General features: G+C 34.9%; 1 protein-coding gene across 3 annotated transcripts in view; it reads left to right on the top strand.

Annotated features, from left to right (window-relative positions):
• Positions 1-20,598, top strand: part of LOC110021683 (telomerase reverse transcriptase) — a 76,003-nt gene that overhangs the window by 17,353 nt on the left and 38,052 nt on the right. For all 3 annotated transcript variants that reach the window (XM_020720273.1, XM_020720272.1, XM_020720271.1), the window contains exons 4-5: positions 9,849-9,987; positions 10,645-11,796. In XM_020720273.1, the coding sequence (XP_020575932.1) occupies positions 9,849-9,987; positions 10,645-11,796 (1,291 nt within the window). The remainder of the gene's footprint in view (positions 1-9,848; positions 9,988-10,644; positions 11,797-20,598) is intronic.

The raw sequence follows: 20,598 nt of genomic DNA, 5'->3' as shown, positions 1-20,598 counted from the left end.
GAAATCATCTTATAGGCAAGAAATGACAAACTTAGTCAATCTATCAAGCTTACAATTTGATCCACATACAACATTGCTAACTTTTCAATTGGATCTGTCATTCTAATAGGCAAGAAATGACAAACTTAGTCAATCTATCAACAATTACCCAAATAGCGTCATGAGCTTGACTTGATCTAGGCAATCCAATCAAACAATCCATATCAATCTCCTCCCATTTTCATTCTGGAATCAGTAAAGGTTGTAACTGACACTGATGTTCCGTCTTCACTAGTTGACATGACGGTATACATTTTATTAATTTTTTAGTGAATAGTATAGCTGGATAAACACGTCTCACGATTTTCATTCTTGAAATTATCAACCTTTAAACAAACCCTAGCTTTATATTTTCGTAAATCATCTAACTCTAATACATAATTCTCCAATTTGTCTGCCTTGACTTGTTCCTAGATTTTCTAAAAACTATTTTTCTATGGCTAATGAATCCTCGATTATGTTTTTCATAGATTGCACGATCAACATAGAGTTAACTTTATGACTTGAAGCGGTCTCTTCGAGCTTAGTTTGACAAGTTTAAGAAGGCTATGATGGGCATTGGAAATCAACAGATCAATGTCGACCATAGGGTGTGCATTTAACAACATGGAGGTCACAACGGTATGTTTGTTGTGTATGTTGATAAGTTGATTGTCATTGGTGAAGATGAGGTAGGAATTGCTCCGCTAAGGACTTTGGACTCCTCAAATACCTTCTTGGGATTGATGTGTCCCGTGGACCGGACAGGATAATATTGTCTCAGAGGAAGTATGTAATAGATGACCTCATGGAACAAACATGCTGCAATCTCTTCAATTGATCATAAGACCAAACTGAGTTTAGAGGTAGGAGAGCTAGGTGATCTTGGGATGTACCAGAGATTGGTAGGCCTCCTGTTCTTTTTGAGTCACACTTATCCCAACATCTCATTTGTAGTGAGCCACTACATGCATAATCCAAGTAAGGGCCATACAGACCTAATGCATTAGGTTTTGAGGTACCTGAAGAGTGCATCAGGGAAGGGGTTGATCTTTAGGAAGAATGTACATGTAGGCATTGAGGCCTATCGCGACTCTGGCTGGGCGAGATTTGCTGATGACAGATGATCCACATCAGGATACCGAACGTTTGTATGGGGCAACTTGGTGTCATGAAAGAGCAAGAAACAGTCGATAGTAGCGAGGTCAACAACAGAGATAGAGTACAAGGCCGTGGCCTTAAGAGTTGCCGTGATGATGTGGTTGAGAGCTTTGTTGGTGGAGCAACGAGCTCAAATGAAGTTATGGTGCGACAACTAGTCGACAATCAATATTGCAAACAACCCAGTGCAAAAGGATGGAACCACATGTGGAGATTGATAGTTTCTTGATCAAGGAAAGTCTAAATAACAGACTACTGGAGCTAAGTCATGTAGCCAATAGAGAGCAAGTGGCTGACTGCCTCATTGAAGGACATAGCTCGTTAGATTTGTCTAGGTTGTATGTTAAGATCGGCTTAGTGGATATCTTTTGCCCATCTTGTGGGGGAATGTTAGATTTGTATCTAATTTAGGATCCATTTTTAAAATAGAAGTCTAGGAATTTATTTTTAAGAATATTATGAGGCTCTTTACAAACCCAACTCATTAATGAAATGGTCTAAGTTTTACATGCAAAATTTGGAAAATCAGGTAAAGTTTGACAAATTGTAAAGTAACCTAGCTTTTCACTCAAATTTTGATTGAATTATTTTTTTTAAAATTTTGTGCATGAAATCGATTAATTGCATATAAAGCAATATATATTTATTATGATTGGATTGAGAGATGTAAATTTCGTAAGTTATAAGTATAATTACCTTAATTAAATCTTAATCTTTCCTTAATCCCTTTCTAATCCTGGCTGTGCACTTTAGCCAATTAACTATTGCACGCTTTTACGTGTATGCAAGGGCTCGATTCAATCGAGGAACTAAAAGAGAGATGGGATAACGATAAAGTGCTCCACTCCCATTCCTTCTGCCTGACTAAATTCGCTCTCGATTTGAAGGAGCAATGATCGTGACATTGTAGCTGGGCGATCCATGGAGAGTTGCAACATGCGATTCAAGGTTCCAAGATGAAATCTTAAGCTGCGAAAATCTTTTTAGCGTTATTTTAGACATTCATTTACTTCTTTTATATTTCTTTTTGACGTTAGTCATAAATTTGTGCAATTTTCATTTCAGGTCGCTATAGCAGGTGTCGAACTTTTGTTAGAATCGTCGAACATTGTTTGTAACATTCTAAAGGTTTTTAGCATGAAATCAATGAAGGGGAAGAGATGATTGAGGTCATAGGAAGAAGAGGAAGGAAGTTTAGGCGGATTAGAGAACAATTATTTATTTCGAGAAGCCTGTTTGAGATATGTTCGGGAAAATAAATCATGTTTTGTGTTAATGCACATTATGAATTAATTTTCGTGAAACCCTAAGTTGTTAAAAAATTTTAGGTTGTTTACACGAGGCGGCAAACTAGAGACAAGTGAGGAAATTTGTTGTAGGACTGCTACATCAAGTCGTGATTCCACGTTTGACACCGATGCATTTAGAAATTATTACATATGTGGATAGACATTTGCGGTGAATGTATGAATGGAAATTGGTTTCTTCCTACGATACATGTGATGTTATTATGCTATGATCTTGCTTGGATACATTTGAGTATGCTTATGAAATTATTTATCTACATGTATTCATTTGTTATGATTCATACATACAATCTAAGAAATACCTATGATTGTTTGTTTCGATTATTATGTTTTAAGAAATGTCACAAGAGATGTTATGAGTAAACTATTATATGAATGTTTGCAAGTACGCTATGCAGGGATGTGATATTCCCCATTCCTGGTGTTCATACGACGACGAAACTCTAAAAATTGTTCTAATCAAATGATAACAAAATGTAGGAAAACATTTCTATCAAGTGGGCTATTGGTTACTGACATGTTGGTGGGGCTAACTTTTATCGATTGTTAATATAACTTTTGGGGCAGAGTGACAATTCATGATATGATAAGTCATGAAATAATTGAGGTTTATACATTTACAGGTGACATTGTTATGAAATGATGTTACTATTATTCCATGATTATATGACTATGATGACATTGCTAAGATTCTATTATTGTGAATGTGCATATAATTATGTGCCTATGTCCATACATAAATGAAATGACGTGTTTACATAGCAGTCTTGATTTCTACACTCTGTTTTTTTTTTTCATGTTATATACGATTCTAACATGTTGTGACATGTGTATATATGTATAGTTTCATATGAGTATGCAAATTGATTTCTTTTATGTCTATAAAATCTTATTTTATCCTTGATTATTTCGCAGTTTGTTGTTGCTCACTCTACATTGCCTTTCAGGAAGAGGCAAGGAGAGCCGTGGATGTAGCTTGCGGTGATTTGTACAACTTTTGATTTTTATAGGTTTGGGGAGCTTTTATAGCTTTTAGGTACGTACTTGTATTTTTGTTACATTTAGCGACTATGTATAATATATATATTTTGATGATACGATTTTTCATGCTTTCGAATATGAATTTGAATGAATTATGAAATGCAATGTGTCACTTTTATTTACATTAATTTAGTTAGACTATTTTATCATCTACTGGGTCCTCATTATACAAGTTAAGAGGAGTGTTGGTGAAAAATTAGTCTGGCTAAATTTTCTGCCTTTGTCGCATCTCAATCGATTCTTGAAAGGGGTGCCAGTTGGGATGTGACACTAAGGTCCTATTTGGGACAGCTTATTTTATGCGGTGTGTTTTGAAAACGCTAGCTGAGAGCTGAGGCATTTGGTTATTGTGGCACTGTAGGTTGTCCCAATAATCTGTGTTAAATCGTTGCAGTGGGTTCGACATCGCGGCTTGCATTTCTTCGCGTTAAGTATTACCTTGCTACCCTTCTCGACCCAGTGGCTCCCTCTCTCGCGTCTCTTCTGACTTAAGTACCTCTCTCCCTTGGATCCATGGCTCCGATGACTAGGCATTTTTTCCAGTTGCCTCTTGTTGGTTGCGAGTGGTTGTTCTGATGGCTCTTACATCTCCCTCTCCTCTCTTTTCTTCCATTTGATTTGGTGGTTCTGTGCACTCTATGCTCAGTGCGATCGTTTATATTTTTCGGTTGGTGGTTATTGCGGTGAGCTTTCTATTCTCTCTCCATGTCTTGTTTTTTCCCTGGCTCGGTTTGGTGGTTGTGCGCATTATGGGTTTTGTGCGGTAGTCCGTATTCTACCTCTCCCCTCTATTCTGATAATCTTTGCCTTTTCTATTTGGTGATTTTGTGATTATGCAACGATTCTTGGTTTGGTTGGTTTCCTCTTCTTGATTTCTTTGTTTGCTTGATTTGGTGGTTTTCAATTTAATATGCTTGGTTGATGATTTTGATACTTCATGTTATATCCATGATTTATTTGGTTTATGATTTTGAAGCTTTGTGGTTTGGAATTTTAGTTGCGTTTTGGTTTGTTCAGTTTGTGGATTTGCTATGTTCGTTTTGGTCTTATTGGTATAATTACTTACCTATCCCCAGAGGATGATTTCTGTTTTGCTCTACTCGTTATGGTTTTGATATTTGAGTTGGATTTGAGAAATGCATACATGTTGGTGTAGCATTTTGCAATAGCAATGTTTCGGTTGTTGTGTATTTTATGAATATTGATTGAGATATCAAGAATTTTGATATTTGAGTCAAAATTTGAGAAATGGATGATAGATGGTGGTGGGTCTGCTATCAACAATGTTTTGGTTGCGGTGTATGTTTTGTTTCTGGTGTTTGATTTATTGCTAGAAATTTTTCGGGTGTCGTGTGTGTGGTATTCAAAATTTGAAAAATATGGAATGAGACTTTATCTTTACATTTGATGTTTGTGTGAGAGTTTGGGAAATGACTGAACGGGGGTGCTTGATTTGTTGTTAGCAATGTTTCGGGTTCTCTATATGTGGTATCCTAAAAATAGAAATATGGAGTGACACTTTATATTTATCTTTGAACTTTGAGTGAGAGTTTGAGAAATGGCTGAAAGCGAGTGCTTGATTTGTTGATAGCAATGCTTCGGGTGCCCTTGTACGTGGTATCCGAAAAATAAAAAATATGGAATGAGCCTTTATCTTTACCTTTGATGTTTGGGGGTGGTGTACGTTAGTTTGTATGTAGAGGTGTTGTTTGGTGTATGGTTATGTTTATATTAGTGGATGTGTTCGTGATGGTATTGTGGGAGTGGTGGTTGGTATGTGGTTTTGTTTGTGTTAGAGGATGTGTTGGTGGATGTGTGAAGGTGGTGGTGTTGCCGAGCGAGGTGGTGGTTGGTGTGTGATTGTGTTTGTGTTAGAGGATGTGTTGGTGAATGTGTGGAGGTGGTGATTGGTGCATTGTTGGTTTGTGGTTGTGCTTGTGATAGAAATGGGTTGACAATCTAATTCAACAAGGAAGGCGGGCGAATAATTATTAGGATATTTAAGGAAAGGATAAACAGTGTAATAGGATGCATTTAAAAAATAAGTGAGATCAACTAACAAATGATTTTAAAATTTGAAAGAAATTGAAGCGAGGATCAACGGACTTGGGGTGAGATCCGTTAAACAAACGATTGATGCCTTCTGAGGAGTGATGGACATCGAGACTGGCTGTGAGGATCTTTAAAATGTCCATTGTTTTTGTGAATTTTTAATTTGTTTTTAAATCCCACTTGTTATATGACTTTTTAGGTGGTGCATGCTGAAAAAAAAATATAGTGGAATCGATCTTAATTAGGTGAAGGAGTTGGATCGTATATTTAGAGGTGTCATCACAATGGACAACAATGCATGTGCTTCCAATGAGGCAGGGTTTAGTGACATCCCTTGAAATTTAGGAACTGACTAAACATGTGATTCCATTGAAGGCCCCAAGCCCAAACCTCCATGAAGTTTCCACTAACCGGTCAAACCATCATCCGGTTGAAAAAAAAGGAGGGAGTTGCTTTCCTTAGACGTCAGATCTTACAGTTGGTGGCTTCATGCACCAATGACTCCGACCCATCACAAGCAACATTTGTCTAGCATGTTATGCGAATTCTGGATGCAACTCTAGAAATTTTTTAGGACATATTGTTGTATTTGTACTCTATGAAGTTGCTTGAAGATTTGACTCAGATAAATTTTTTCATGGTGATGCTCGTTGACCTTAGAGCGGCTTACCTACATTTTTTTAATGGGAGCGATGACATTTGAGAGACATTTATTTTTAATTAAATTATTGTGGGACATCTCCATGTGTATATACATTTTATGTTTATTTTCGTTCCTTGTCAATTGAAATTGATTATTTTGGTTTTTTATGCAATTTGTATGTCTTTTTTCCTTCTGCATTTCTTTTATTTTTTTCAATGGGCTTTGGAGTTCTCTGATGAGGCGTTTGATCTTATGAGTTCTTCTGGATAGCCTGTATGTTGCTATTGGTTTGTGTCACATTTGAAATTCTAATGAAGAAAATCAACTTCCTCTCTTTTCTTCGGTGTTACAATTTTTGAGGTTATTTCAGATGGTTTTTTTTTAGTGATACACACGAGCTTAGTATTATGTGGGTTAAGGACAATCTCAAGAACCTTTTTTTTATAAGGTATGTTGTTTTCTTGTAGTGACAGATTCGTTGGTTTATATATTGAGTTCTTTGAGACCTCACAATTGCATAAAATTATAATTAATTACTCATGTTATGAATTTTTACTTGTGCTATGTCTAATGAGATGCTTTTGAGCATTCTGGAAAGATGAGCTCGAGAATTTCTGGTATCAGGATTGCACAACTATTGTAGAATTCAAAGTTCCTTACAGTTGCGAGAGACAATTTTATAGGTGCTCGTGAAGAATCATGTAAAACTGTGATTGTTTTCAGTGGGCAGATAGACTGGAGGATTCCATCATTAAGAGTGATCGGGCATGAAGATTATCCCTGGAGGACGACTTAGCTCGTGACATACGCCGTCTGCATTTTAAAAATAATATTATCATATCATTAATTGTTTTAAGATTTTTTTTGTTAATTTTAATAATCATGTTGTTCACTAATAAATGAGATGTTTATCTTTATTTTGTAATTTTTTGCGCTAAATTTTTGCTTTTAAAGTATAAAATGTAATGATATAAACAGTTCTGTTGCAAACAACGGTACTATATATGGGCATAACGATCATTTGTTTAGAAATAACTGCAGCACAACTGTTTTCAAACTGCGAAAAATAAACAGACAGTCAGCTAATCCGTATAAGCTTCTGCGCGACAACTTCCTGTTGTAGCTGTTGCGCTGCTAACAACTTATTATTAAGCTGTAGCTGTCCCAAATAGAGCCTAATTCTTTTAGATATTTATTTCTTGAATTGTAGATTTCACTCATATGAGTAGTGATCATTATCCAAAAAAATTTTAGCCCGCTCTCCACTAGGGTTGTAAACGAACCGAACACGAACAAACATAGCTCGTGTTCGTGTTTGGTTCATTTGAAATTACGTGTGTTTTGAAATTGTTCGTGAAGTTACTGTTCGTGCTTGGTTTGATTTGTTTGAAATATGTTTGAAATGTTTGAATTGTTTGAAATCTTACAAATTTGTTCGAATTGTTTGAAACCTTTTAAAAACTTAAACCTTATGAAATTAATGCTTAAACTTGTATGTATTACAACACAAATGCAAAATAGCCGAAACACAACTCACAAAAAAATCATAATGCGAGATTTCACTCCCAAAACTAAGTTTTACTCAAAGAAATTAAATAAATTTAAAAGAAATATATAAAAATTTAAGCTAAGAGACGAACCTGAAGATAGATACGAAATTTTAGAATTTAGTATAAGTTAAGAAGCGAACTTGAAGATCAGATTATAATTTATAGGATTCAATTTTTTTTAAATATGATAATTTTTTTGTGTATATTATTATTTTTAAAATATGATAAATGTTTTATATATAATTATTTTACATTATTTTCTATTTGGAACAATAGTGATTCGAACACGATCGAACAAATGATTGTTTGTTTTTTGGTTCGTTTATAAACCGAATGAAAAAAATTGTTTGTGTTTGTTTCTTTTGTTTATCAAATGAATTCGAACGAATCGAACACGAACTCCTCGGCGAGCCAAACACGAACTGTTCGTGAACAACGAGCATTTTTGGCAGCCCTACTCTCCACAAAGCACATTCGTAGGGAGAATTGAAACGTTCGGTTCACTTGAAACTTTTTTCTCTCGTTCCCAATGTGATTGCCTCCCACAGCCAGCTGGGACAACAGGTCATGGTTTCCCTTTGTTTCACTTTTTTACCTTTATTTCTGCTAGCCGCTGCAACTGGAGATCGGCAGAACTACATACCAACAGTTCAATTTGTGTTTCTATTATTAATGATGCTGATTCTTTTAACTGGCTGTAGATTTTTCACTTTCTTGCTTGCGAAATTGTGTTTCGGCTGTGGTTTTTTTTTTTTTTTTTTTTTTTTTTTTGTTTTTTGCTTTCTTGCCGCTGTCTCCACGTTTACTGCTTTTGGAAATTCTATTTTCTCTCCTTTGGTTCTGCTAGGCTGCAATTTGCCTTCACATCTACGCTTTCATAAGGTAGAAACAATCATTTGGAGATTGATAGATCATTCCTCGAGGAAAAGCTGAATAGCGGGCTGCTGGTGCTAAGTCATGTAGCTGCTGGAGAGCAAGTGGTTGATTGCGTCACGAAATGGCTTAGTTCATTAGATCTGTTTAGGTCATGTGACAAGATTGGCTTAATGGATATCTTTTGCTCATCTCGAAAGGGTGTATTGAGAATTGGACCTTTTTTAGGGTCCTATTGGTAAAAAGGAAATATTGAAGAAGTTTATGGTTTTATTTGTAAAACTTTGTAATACCCTATATAAGCTCATGTTATGAATGTACATGAGAGATCTTTTTGAGCAATTTTTTCTTTTTTATCATTCAACATTTTTTTAATCATCATGAACCTTGCAGAACTAAGCAGGGAGTTTGTAAATTTGACTGGAATTGCTGAACAATTTAGCAAAGAGTTTTAGCCCATAAACGAAGATCTGTTTTAACCTGAATCCGGTGGAAATTTGTTAGACCAATTTTTCAGTGACAAGTCCGTATGTGAGAAACTTGAGTTGATGGGTGCTCTGAGAACACATTGGAAGATGTCTGAGTTATTCCGTCGACTTTATTGATAACATTAGTACATGATCTTAGTATAGGATGTGGTGATGATCGTATGCACTAATAACAGGATTAAAATCTTACAAATCATAGGGAATGCCACCCAAAATGATGGCTTTAGGGCCGCTAGAAATCATGATCACCGACACGTTGACTCGTGTGAGAAACTTGAATTGATGGGTGCTATAAGAAAACTTTGGAAGATGTCTCAGTTATTCGGTCAAATTTATTGATAACATTTGATTGGCATTCATGATCTTACTATAGGATGTGATGGTGATCATATGCACTAATAACAGGTTTAGAATCTTACAGATCATAGGGAATGTCACCCAAAATGAAGGCTTTAGGGCTGCTAGAAATTATGATTGGCGATCTAGGATATGTTCTCCGGGAGAACTAATAAAAATTAGAAATTACGGAGACGTATAGGTTAGTTCAGAGGTATTTACCTTCATATTGTAATAAGACATTGTGACAATTACAACTGGTGTTTATTTTAGATTCAAGTCATTGTAGTACTTATTAATTATTATTTTGTTAAAATGCTTTTTTTCTTAATGCTAGTAATCATCTTTTCTATTTTTTTTTTATTTTGTTTTTCCCCAGGATTCATTCATTAATAGGCTTGTTCAGGGTTCTCATACGGAATAGCCAGCGGTGCCAATACAAAAAGTTGCTTTGGAGACATTGCCTGAAGCCAGTTTTTGATAAAAACAAAGCAATTTCTAATGGATCTGAAATAGAGGTTTGAGTTTTTAGATATTTTATTTAAGCATGTTTGTACTCTGCTTTTGCCTGCAGAATTACTTATTCAGATTGATATTTATCTACTTTTATTTTTTTGTGAAAGAACAGCTTTCTATCAATCAAAGATTAGTTTCTATCAATGTATGATTAGTCTCTTCCTACTAAAGTCACGGTTTTTATGGTTTCTGGGATTCTCGTAACTACAAAGTGATTTTTTAACACTGCTTTCCCCTCCTAAATTTTGAAACTCAAGTTCGTTTGTTTCTTGAAATTTTATCAACTCTTGATATATGTGGCTGCGATAAATTCATAATATTGATAATACTAATGTGGTTTGCAATTTGAAGTAACTATGATGTATGCAGAAGTATCAATTTTCGTATTGCCAAATATTAAATTTGATGCAGGAAAAAAGGTTTTTCACTGACTGTGGTCATGATTTTGTCATTTATTTTGCTTTCATGGTTGGTTTTTCTTATATTAATTTTCATCAATATTCATGATAAAATTCTATATTATGTAGAATATGATGCGTACCTTGAGATTTTCTTAGTAACATCCATTCAGCTGAAGTATTGGCACATCATTCTTTCAAATGAAACTGTGGTTTAATAAATATTTTTGATCGTAAATGCTTAATTAAATGTGCTTGCAGCGTGATTTAATTGATTCTTATTGTTCGCATAAACAAGTAGTCTCATTTGTTTGGGCGGTAACCAGAAGCTTAGTCCCCAATGATTTACTTGGCGATTATGTCACATGGAGAGCCTTGAGGAAAAATATTTCAAAATTTGTCAAGCTGCGCAGATTTGAAAGGTTTTCGTTGAAGCAATGCATGTACAAGCTAAAATCGTCCCACTACCCATTTCTATTAAAAATTTCCTTCACTGATTGCCCTTGTGGTGGATTATGGAAAAATGATAAAACTTATGGGAAGAGGAAGAAGCTTTGTAAAGTACTATGTGATGCACAATGGTCCCTGCAAAACAAGATATTCAGGTCCTGGATATATTGGTATTTTTCACATGTTGTGGTACCCTTGCTAGGAAACAACTTTTATGTTACAGAAAGAGAGACCAGAAAGCTTGATGTTTTTTATTATCCAAAATCCACTTGGAACAAATTGTTTAAGAGCACAGTCAGTCGATTAAAAGATACAAATTACGGTGTTTTGGATCATGCATCTTTGGATAAAGTGTTAAATGAAAGGAGAATCAGCTTAGGGAGAAGCGCATTTGGATTTTCAAGGGTTAGGTTTCTCCCAAAAGAGAAGAATGTAAGGCCTTTAGCGAATCTCAGAGCCCCGTCAAAGTTTCTGTTTGCAGGAAAGAAAAATTCTATAGTTAATGTGAAGGCATTGAAACAGCAAGGCAGATTTATTTGGTTTAAGTCTGCTAATTCTGCTCTCCGAGAGCTTTTTGTAGTTCTCCAAATTATAAAGGCTGATGATCCAGATAAATTAGGAGCTTCTGTGTTTGATTATAACGACATGTACCAAAGTCTATACCACTTTATTCATAGTGTCAGAAAGGGATCATCATTTTCTTCTAAGATGTACATCGTTGTTGCTGATGTAGCGAAAGCATATGATTCTATTGACCAGGATGTGTTAATTGACATAATGAATGATGCTATCCCGCTCGGTACTTATTTCTTCAGAAACTATTCCAGGCTTTTTTGCAACAAGAAGTCCATAAAGGCCATGGCACATCAATTATGCTCTCATCATTGCTACAGGAAGCAGGAGATGCTGAAAATTGAAGCTTCCATCCAGCTAAGTTCAACTGGTTGCGTCTTCATTGATAAGGTAATATATATCCTGATCCCTTGTTCTTTATTTGTATAGTTCGAGTTTACATCTCTAGTTTGTGAGTCAGAGATGACATGTCATGAAATTATTATCTGCACATAGAGATGATCCTATTCCTTTTAGATAGTAATGACTTTAGTACTTATTTACATTTGTTATGGAAAGTAATAAATTTGATGGTTGTATAATGCGAAGCATGATATAGTAAATCTAATAAATTTGTAATGTTATTAGAGGATATCTAATTTCAGGATCTTTCCTCTATTAGTGATATTCATAATCTATAGAGATTGGAGTGTATATAAATATGTAACATGTTTTCAATTGGTGAATAAAAGAAAAAAAAAAAAAGGCAGTTTTTCTTCTCGTGTTCTCATAGACATGCACGACTTCGTCCTTCATTCAGCTCTGCCTGCTTCTCCTTCATCCTATGACGGGATTAGGGCATAGTTTGTTGTTCGATTTCATCTACATCATTCGACTTCGACGTCACTTGTTTTCATCCACCTTGTTTGTGGTTAATCGTAACTATTTGCTTGGTCTTCATCCTGTAAGCATCGTTTGCTTTGTTTTGCTTCATCTTCATCCTGATTGGTGTATGCTTGGCCGACTTAATCTGCTTTAGTCGACTTCATATGCTACTTCATTCAACTACTTCATTTGGCTTCATTAGCTTTTGTTTTTGTTTGTCTTCGGTTATCATTGAATCGTTCGTCAAGTGCTCGTCTCGCCCTTCAGCTTGTCCTTCTGTTCCGATTCAGTCTCTTTGAATATTTGGTGATAATTATGGTTGTGGAACAAAAAAAAACATGTTGTGACAAGTTTGGTTCTGTCAGTGGTTAAAATTACAAATGAAAAAGTTAAATGAGATCAATTATTTTTATTGGAATAAAGCTACGAGACACTACTTAAGAAGTATTTCTCAGGAGAGTCGACTCTTTGATAATCCTTCAGTCCATATTGATTCTAACTATTATGTGTGGATGAGCATCGATGCTCAACTGTTGATACAAATACGAAACTTTATTGAACTTGATCAATCTGGTCGTACTACTCGTGATTGTGTTAAAAATGCGTTGTATTTTTATGGGAGAAAATTTATGGAATCTTTCATGTATGATAGTTGTTCTGCCAAGCTGAAGAATGGGATCAATCATTTATAAATGTCACATTCACTTTAAACTTGTTTATGAAGAATTAAATGCACTATTGCTCTTATGTCACGATGTTGGATTGAAGCAGACTCAAAATGAACAAATGACTATTATGAGTTTTCAAATTGACCTAGTTCATCACATAAGTACATGAACCTTGTCGTGTCATATAACGAGCGTACTTTTTTTTCCCTCTTCCACACAATGGGTCATTGATTTTTGTGCCACGGATCACATGACTTGTAATCTAAAACTTTTTTCCATCTTTCATAAACATATTTAACTGATGAATCTACCTCTAATGTTCTTGGTTTGACACCATTTATATTTCGGTTGCATTACCTTTAACATATGTCCTTAGTTCATTGTAATTCTCTTTTAATCTGATTTATGTTAGTAAGATTACACATTCTTTTAATTGCTTCTTCTTTTTCTTCGTAAAGGATGAGAATTAGGGGGTGGATAATGAACTACCTCAACCCATAGCCTATTCTACCACTTTATCTCTGTTAATTTATAAATACGATTATCATCTTTAGATTTTGAGTTGTGTCAATTTATTAAATACGATTATTTCTCATTTGTTCTCAGAATTAATAAAAAATAGTCATAATTTAAGCTAGTTCATTCTGATGTATAGGACCTTGTTCTGTTTTATCTAATGGATTTCAATATTATCACTTTTGTGTATAATTCTTCTCATATAACTTAGCTTTACTTTATCTGTGTTTACTTATTTTGTTCGTGATACTCATCCACATTTTTCTAAACTAGACCTTAAGTTTTAAAAATTTCTTTGTAGGATTCTTTTATTTGCAAAAAAGGTATCAATATTTTTCCCTTATCCTAAACATGATTATGGTTTCCACTGCTGTTTTCTTTCATGAAAAGACCCCGTTTTTCGGTGACTCATCAGTGCAAAAATCTTCCCAAGATTCTGATGAGTCAATGCATCACTTCATCAATTCAAATCCTGTTTTAGCTCCACCTCCAATGGCTCGGCTCAGACCACCCATCACTAATACTTACTCTATACATCTCGTTCTCTTGATCCTAGTCCTGAACTAGTATCATCTTCGTCAGTGGATCATCCTCCTAGTGGCCTTGTTGTACTTATTTCTCTTTGAAGAGGTAAGCATTAATGCATGCATGGGACTTTGTTCTGTTTTATTTAATGGATTTTGACATTGTCACTTTTATGGATAATTTTTCTCATATGAATTGGCTTTATTTTATTTGGTTTACTTGTTTTCTTCGTGATACTTATCCACATATTTCTAAACTATACCCTAAGTGTTTAAGGTGTCTTTCTAGGATACATCTTTTTGCAAAAATTGTATGAATATTTTCCCCTCTCCTAAACATGATCATGGTTTCTACTGATGTCATCTTTCATGAAGAGACCCCATTTTTGGGTGACTCATCAATGCATAAATCTTCTCAAGATTTTGATGAGTTAATGTGTCACATCATCAGTTCAAATCTTCTTTCAGCTCCACCTCCACCTGTGGCTCGGCCCAGACCACCAATTACTAATGCTTTACTTTATATACCTCGTTCTCTTGATCCTAGTCTTGCACTAGTATTATCTTCGTCAGTGGATCCTCCTTCTAGGCACATATTCGATTTTCTCTTATGTACTTCACTCTTCTACTTCTTTCATGTTTATTGCTTCTCTCGACTCTGTTGAGGTCTCGAAATCTGTTCAGCAAGCCCCATCTCATTGTGTTTTGTGGGCAGTGTTGCTTGATGAAATGGATGTCTTAATTGGAAATAAAACTTGTAAATTAAGATTTTGGCTATGATTTAGAAAATGTGTCATCGTTAGAAGTCATTATATGGATTGAAGCTAAGATTTTGGCTACGGTTTGGAAAATTTAGCCAAGTAGTAAACGATTCCGAGATGTAAAAAGGAAAAAAATGATTACACTGATACAACAATTTGCTTCTGAGATCATTTCTATTGGTGGTGTATGTTTATGACATTTTTACTACTGAAGCGATGTGCCACGAATATTATTACTATAGTTATTTATGCGAAATCAGTTTAACAATAAGGATCTGATTTTTTTGAAATACTTCTTGTGGATTTATTTATCAAGAAGCAAGAAGCGTTTCTTTCTATCTTACTGAATGGAAGATTATGGGTCAAAACATGAAATATTTCAATGCTTACTAATCAACTAATTAATGAAGGAGAGCCTTTTAATGATCTTGTACGATGTAGGAAGTTAGTGGGAAAAATAAATTGCCACTATGACCCGCCCTCATATTTCTTATTCAATTAAATTTATGATGAGGATTGCTTTTTATAAGTTATATACTCCTGAATTGGGTATCTAATACCTCTTTCCTCTTCTTCAACACCAGAAGAGGAAGGAGATAACTTCTGGGTACTAGACTTTTTACTCAAAATTTTAGCTAAATGTGGATTCGGTTTTTGGGTTCAATCAGTTTTATCTTTGTATGTTGTCTTTGACATGCTCAAGATTTTTAGTTCTCCTAGTGTACACATGAAGTTCTTTTTTTGTGAACTTTAGATTGGGTTGGTGTAATGTACTCAACAGGAGTACGAGAATTAGGCAAAAGTGTTGGAGGAGTATGTGGGTTTGATGTGTAGGTGTGATCAATTGCAGCCCAAAATTTATGGTCATTTGTATTTCTCTGCTGAACATCAAATTTGGGATGCTATATTTACTTTTCAAAAAATGTGACGTTCATAGAGTTGCCGTATTTTTTGGTAATGAGAGAGTAATATTTAATACAGTTTTTTTTGTTGGAGACAACCAAAAAAATACAGTTAATAGATTTATGAACAAGTTTGGTTCAGACTGGGGAATACATGCGAACAAAAGATGCGCATCCAAAAATTTTAAGCAGCATTGTGGGATAGAAAGTTCTGATGTGTTGATAGGTAATTATCAAAACACTAAGTGGTGTTTTGAAGTATCCGATTAGACATTCCAAATATTCATTTAAATTATCGGTTTTGGGCATTTGAATTTTGCATTGAAATTGTATTTGAATCATGTCATGAAAAGTTCTTGTATGATAGTCGATAAATGATTTTGTTTTTGGTTGTTTCAGATTTTTCCTTCATTAAGAATACCAAAGTAGTTCTAGTATGTTAATCAATAAATGAGACAAATCATTTAACATCGCTTAGGGTTTCCACCTTTGATTGTCTTCAAATATTATCGTGGATAGTGGAAAAAAGATGTGGGCTTTATACTGAATCATATGATAATTATTTTTAGTGTGTTTTGCACGTTGGCAAATACCACATTGGTAAAAATCAAGTTTTTTTATTGATAAACAAATCTAGATACAAATTAGCAATATAAATGAAATTAGGATGACCCAAACAAAAATATCATAACATAACTTGTTTTGGACAGTCATAGAGTCAACAAACTTAAATTTGAGGGGTATATGAAGATGAGATCGGTTGTGTGTTTTGAGAGATATATTTTCGACATTGTATTCACAAGAGTATGCAAGGAATTTATTTATACATTTCATATCACGTGTAATTTTACTGATTAAAATCAAATTGCGGTCCAATTGGGAAACATGAGACAGAGGAAAGAGTAATATTCTAAGAGAGCTTCACATCTATCCTAATAATTTTTTAGTGTGATATGTTGTCGACACTATTTTTAGTTAAGGAGTTGTTCGTTAGAAGTTGTCGGCCGCCAGAATCGTAATCTCATCGTCCGTTTCGGAAGGACATTTGATTTACATATATATTTAAGTTTAGAAAAATATGAGATTAAACCGATCCCATATTTTTCACAGTTTAAATGAAAGAACATTATACCTCAAACCTTGTATCTATCTCGAAAGATAAACACAAGACTTGAGGATGAGTCTCGATCAAATAAACTAAGACATATATGACATCCGTTTGATTTGCGAAACCGTTTTATTTACCGACAATTTTTCCTACTTAATATAAAGATTAGATAGATTTTATTTTATCTGGGTTTCAAGTTCTCTATAGAGTCAAACTTTTATAGTTAATTACATTTTAAATGACTGGGGTCACTTAAGAAAACTCTCGATTAAGATCAGTAGTTTTACCTTCCAGATTTTAAAGTTTAGGTTTCCAAGATTGAACATGGGAAAATCAAGGAGGAGTGACTCAAAATAAGAACAGTTATTTTAAGGAATCCAAAGGAGCAAATAGTTGGGGATATCACGGATCCAGGGAGGACCCCGGTGACCTCCCACCTATCATGTTGTTTGGCTTTATGTCTTTGAAATGATGTTTTTTAACATTTAATTCTGCAATTTATTTTAGAGTTTAGGACTTATATTCGTACGATATCTAATCGTGTACATAACCTAAAAAGATAGGAAGATTTACACCATGCCATACAAAAATCTTGGAATCCTAGGTGTTAGGACTTATAATTACACAACAGGGTTGTGCAACAGCCTAAAAGATGATATGTGAGGGTTTACGCTGCGCTAGACAAATTACCTCAAAATTTTATAGATTATTATTTAAAGAAAGGAAAGTGTTTATGTGATGTAATTGTGTTTTTGATGTTGATAATCCAGCTTAAAGTCACTCTTCTGAATGTCCTCGTCGAGCTGCCCACGTTGTTTGCTCCAAGCTTTTCGTTGTAGCACTTTTATGTTTGATCTCAATCCTATGTAACCACTAGGTTTTCCTATACTTAGGTATAGTGTGTATCAAAGTAACAAAACATGCATTATAAAAGAAAATAATAGTATAATGTACAGTAAAAAGAAAGAACAGTATGTCATGCTGAAAGTATAGTATAACGTACTAGGAAAAACAGTATAACATGCTGGGAAAGTAATACATGCTAGGAAATAATAAAAAAAAATGTTGCAATGTAAATCACACCTGTAAATTTGGAAAGTCTGCTACTCTTTTAAGTTAGCTATTATTTACTGTATAAATAAAGGAAACGTTGCTTGGAAACTCTCGAGAAAATCGACAAATAAATCCACGACAAAAGATTCGGGAAAAATAATTGAGTAATAATTTAAAGAAAACTATCAAACTTTCGGGAAAATCCCGGAGAAATGACCACGAGTGCTTTGTCCAAAAATTCCAAGAAAACATACGAAAAATCCAAAAAGAGGGGACCGCAAGAGCTCGGGTCGGGGTTGGGCTCAAATATATATATTTGTATTCGAGGGACGTCGAAAGCTACTCAGTGACCCTGATATATAAAGTCTACCACTCCACTAGAAGGATATTCTACTGAACCTAACTCAGGAGGATACTTCTTAGCTCAAGATCGGTAATCAACAAGTGGACAACCAATTTGTAACACATTTTAAAATTTATATTTTAGTATGCATATATATTTCAGACATATAAAAGAAAATTTGTTTTTTTATTTTGTAATGAAAAAATATTTTCTTTTATAAATATCGTATCTGTTCTAATCAACTTGTTTTATTAATTTTGAAAAAGTATAGTTGTCCACAAGTCGATCACGTCATCGAGTCTAGGACTACTAACAACCTAAGAAGGTACGGTTTCTCCTTTAATCTTATGTCGGTGAATGATACTTTCATCCTACAGTTCATCAGGTTCTAAAATTGAGTCCTGCTGTTGTAGAATGAGATATCATTCTGCTCTACCACCGGCGTGCCTTTGTCATCATCGCCCTACGTCCCAAAACAAAACTGACCCACTTGCGACCTTGCTTGATGGTTTCACATATAGCAAAAGACTATACATGAGCATTTATGTATCATACATAAGCACAAAAAACAGAATCAAGAATAAAGGAAAGATAAAAATAAAAATGGGGATGGGAGAGCAAAAACTGATCCACCCAAAAGATCGAAGGAATAAGGGTGGAACAATCCTCAAAGTTATATCAAAAAGATCTAAAAATAGAGCCCAAGATCCTTGAATCAATCCAAGAAGGATATCTCTTTTTCAAAATTTTCTAATTGGATCAACCCATGAAGGGTATCTTTTCCAAGTCTTTGCTTCAAATATATTCGAATGGGCTCAAGATTAACATAGCACTAAACCCATAACTCCATCACTCATATGAATTTTTATGTCCAAATCTGAACCTAAATGTGATGTTTATATTTATCAAGCCTTTATATTATCTTTTCAAACTTTCAAATCATGGGTAAGAGCTTTCAAATCATTTCATAAATCCAACCCACCATGGCAACAACAACCAACCAACAAGGGTAGCGAAGAAGCAGCCGCCATATTAGCAAACTCATGGGTAAGAGCTAAGAAGAAAATCAATTAAGCCACAACACAATCTCACCCGCATGATCAACAAGGGAGTAGCCACCGCAAGGACAAATTATGCCTCCTCAAATATGTAAGAGAATGAAGCTATTATAAATCCTCCAAGCCAACTTCATTTTTATCAAGCGAAATGTAGTAATGAGTCGCCCAAATTATTTCAAACGTCCCACCATGGCAATGAATGTCGAAATTACCAATCTTTTGGGATGACAAACTTGATTATAAATAACATTACAAAGAGGAGCACTATTTAGAAATCTTCCACACAAATTGAACCCAATTAAGAGGGGCAACCCAAACAATTTCTTAGCTGGCTTGCTAATTTTGGAGGTTCTAGTCAGTTTTGTAGGGAGGGAGCAGTTACCCCTCCTTTCTATACTTTGCTGGTGGGGGATAATTTGGAAACTCCTTATATTCGTACTTATGCATTACCTTTGGGGTATGTTTGGTGGTCGAGTGGTTGGGTTCGGCCTTTGATGTGTCATGGCTGTATTTCACTCTTTGTTACTCCTCTTTGGGGGCTGCTCAAATGCGGATGATTGGGTTAATGTTTTTTCTTCTCAAGAAGTATGTGATGTTGAGCCTTTTACTTTTAGATTGGAGGGTTTGGAGGTTCCCTCTGATAAGTCATTTTTGGGAGGACCAGGGCTCCCTTTTTAATGATGATTTTGTTGTTGGAGATGGGGGTATTTGCGGGTTACGGGCTGAGAGTTTACTCTGGGGGGTTTTTGCTTTTTCTTCCGGGTTGTCTTATACTTCCTGCTTCATCTCTAGCAAGGAGGCACTCTCATTTGGAGGCTCATGGCTCCTATCTTTCTCTGTTTCCCTATAATTCTGGTGGCATTGTTACGATTGGTTGGATTGCTTTTACTGTTTGGAAGCTAGAGGAAGGAGGACCGCCTTTATATTTTCTTTAAAATTGGTTTTCAATTTATTTTTTATTTCTTCAGCCCTTTTAGGATGCAGGTTTAGGATCCGATCGTCTCAAGCTTTGGACTTTTGGGGAGAGTTGTTTTCGATCTCTTTGGATTGCGGCATGTCAGTTCTTTGGTCTGCTCGTGGGATTGTTTTTGGATAATCATTGCTAACCGGAAGATTTTTTTCTGTGCATCTCTTTTGTAGTCACTTCTCTAGATATACTAGATCACAGGTTTACTTCTTTTTGGGTTTTTGCTATTTGGTTTTGGGTATACCTGTAATTTTGGAAATTTCTGTTACTTTTTGTGTGAGTTGTATTTGGGTATACCCCTGTGAGTGTGTTGAAATGTATTTTTGGTTTCTTTGAAGGGGATCCTCCTCCCCCTCCATTCTTTGTACATTTTCTTTTAATTAACGCGTAGGGAGCTACCGTTGTTCTTTCCCCTATATATATATATA

Source organism: Phalaenopsis equestris, unplaced genomic scaffold, assembly GCF_001263595.1.
Source record: "Phalaenopsis equestris unplaced genomic scaffold, ASM126359v1 Scaffold000139, whole genome shotgun sequence".
NCBI classification, from domain to species: Eukaryota; Viridiplantae; Streptophyta; class Magnoliopsida; order Asparagales; family Orchidaceae; genus Phalaenopsis; species Phalaenopsis equestris.
This window is presented reverse-complemented; position numbering and strand designations above follow the sequence as displayed.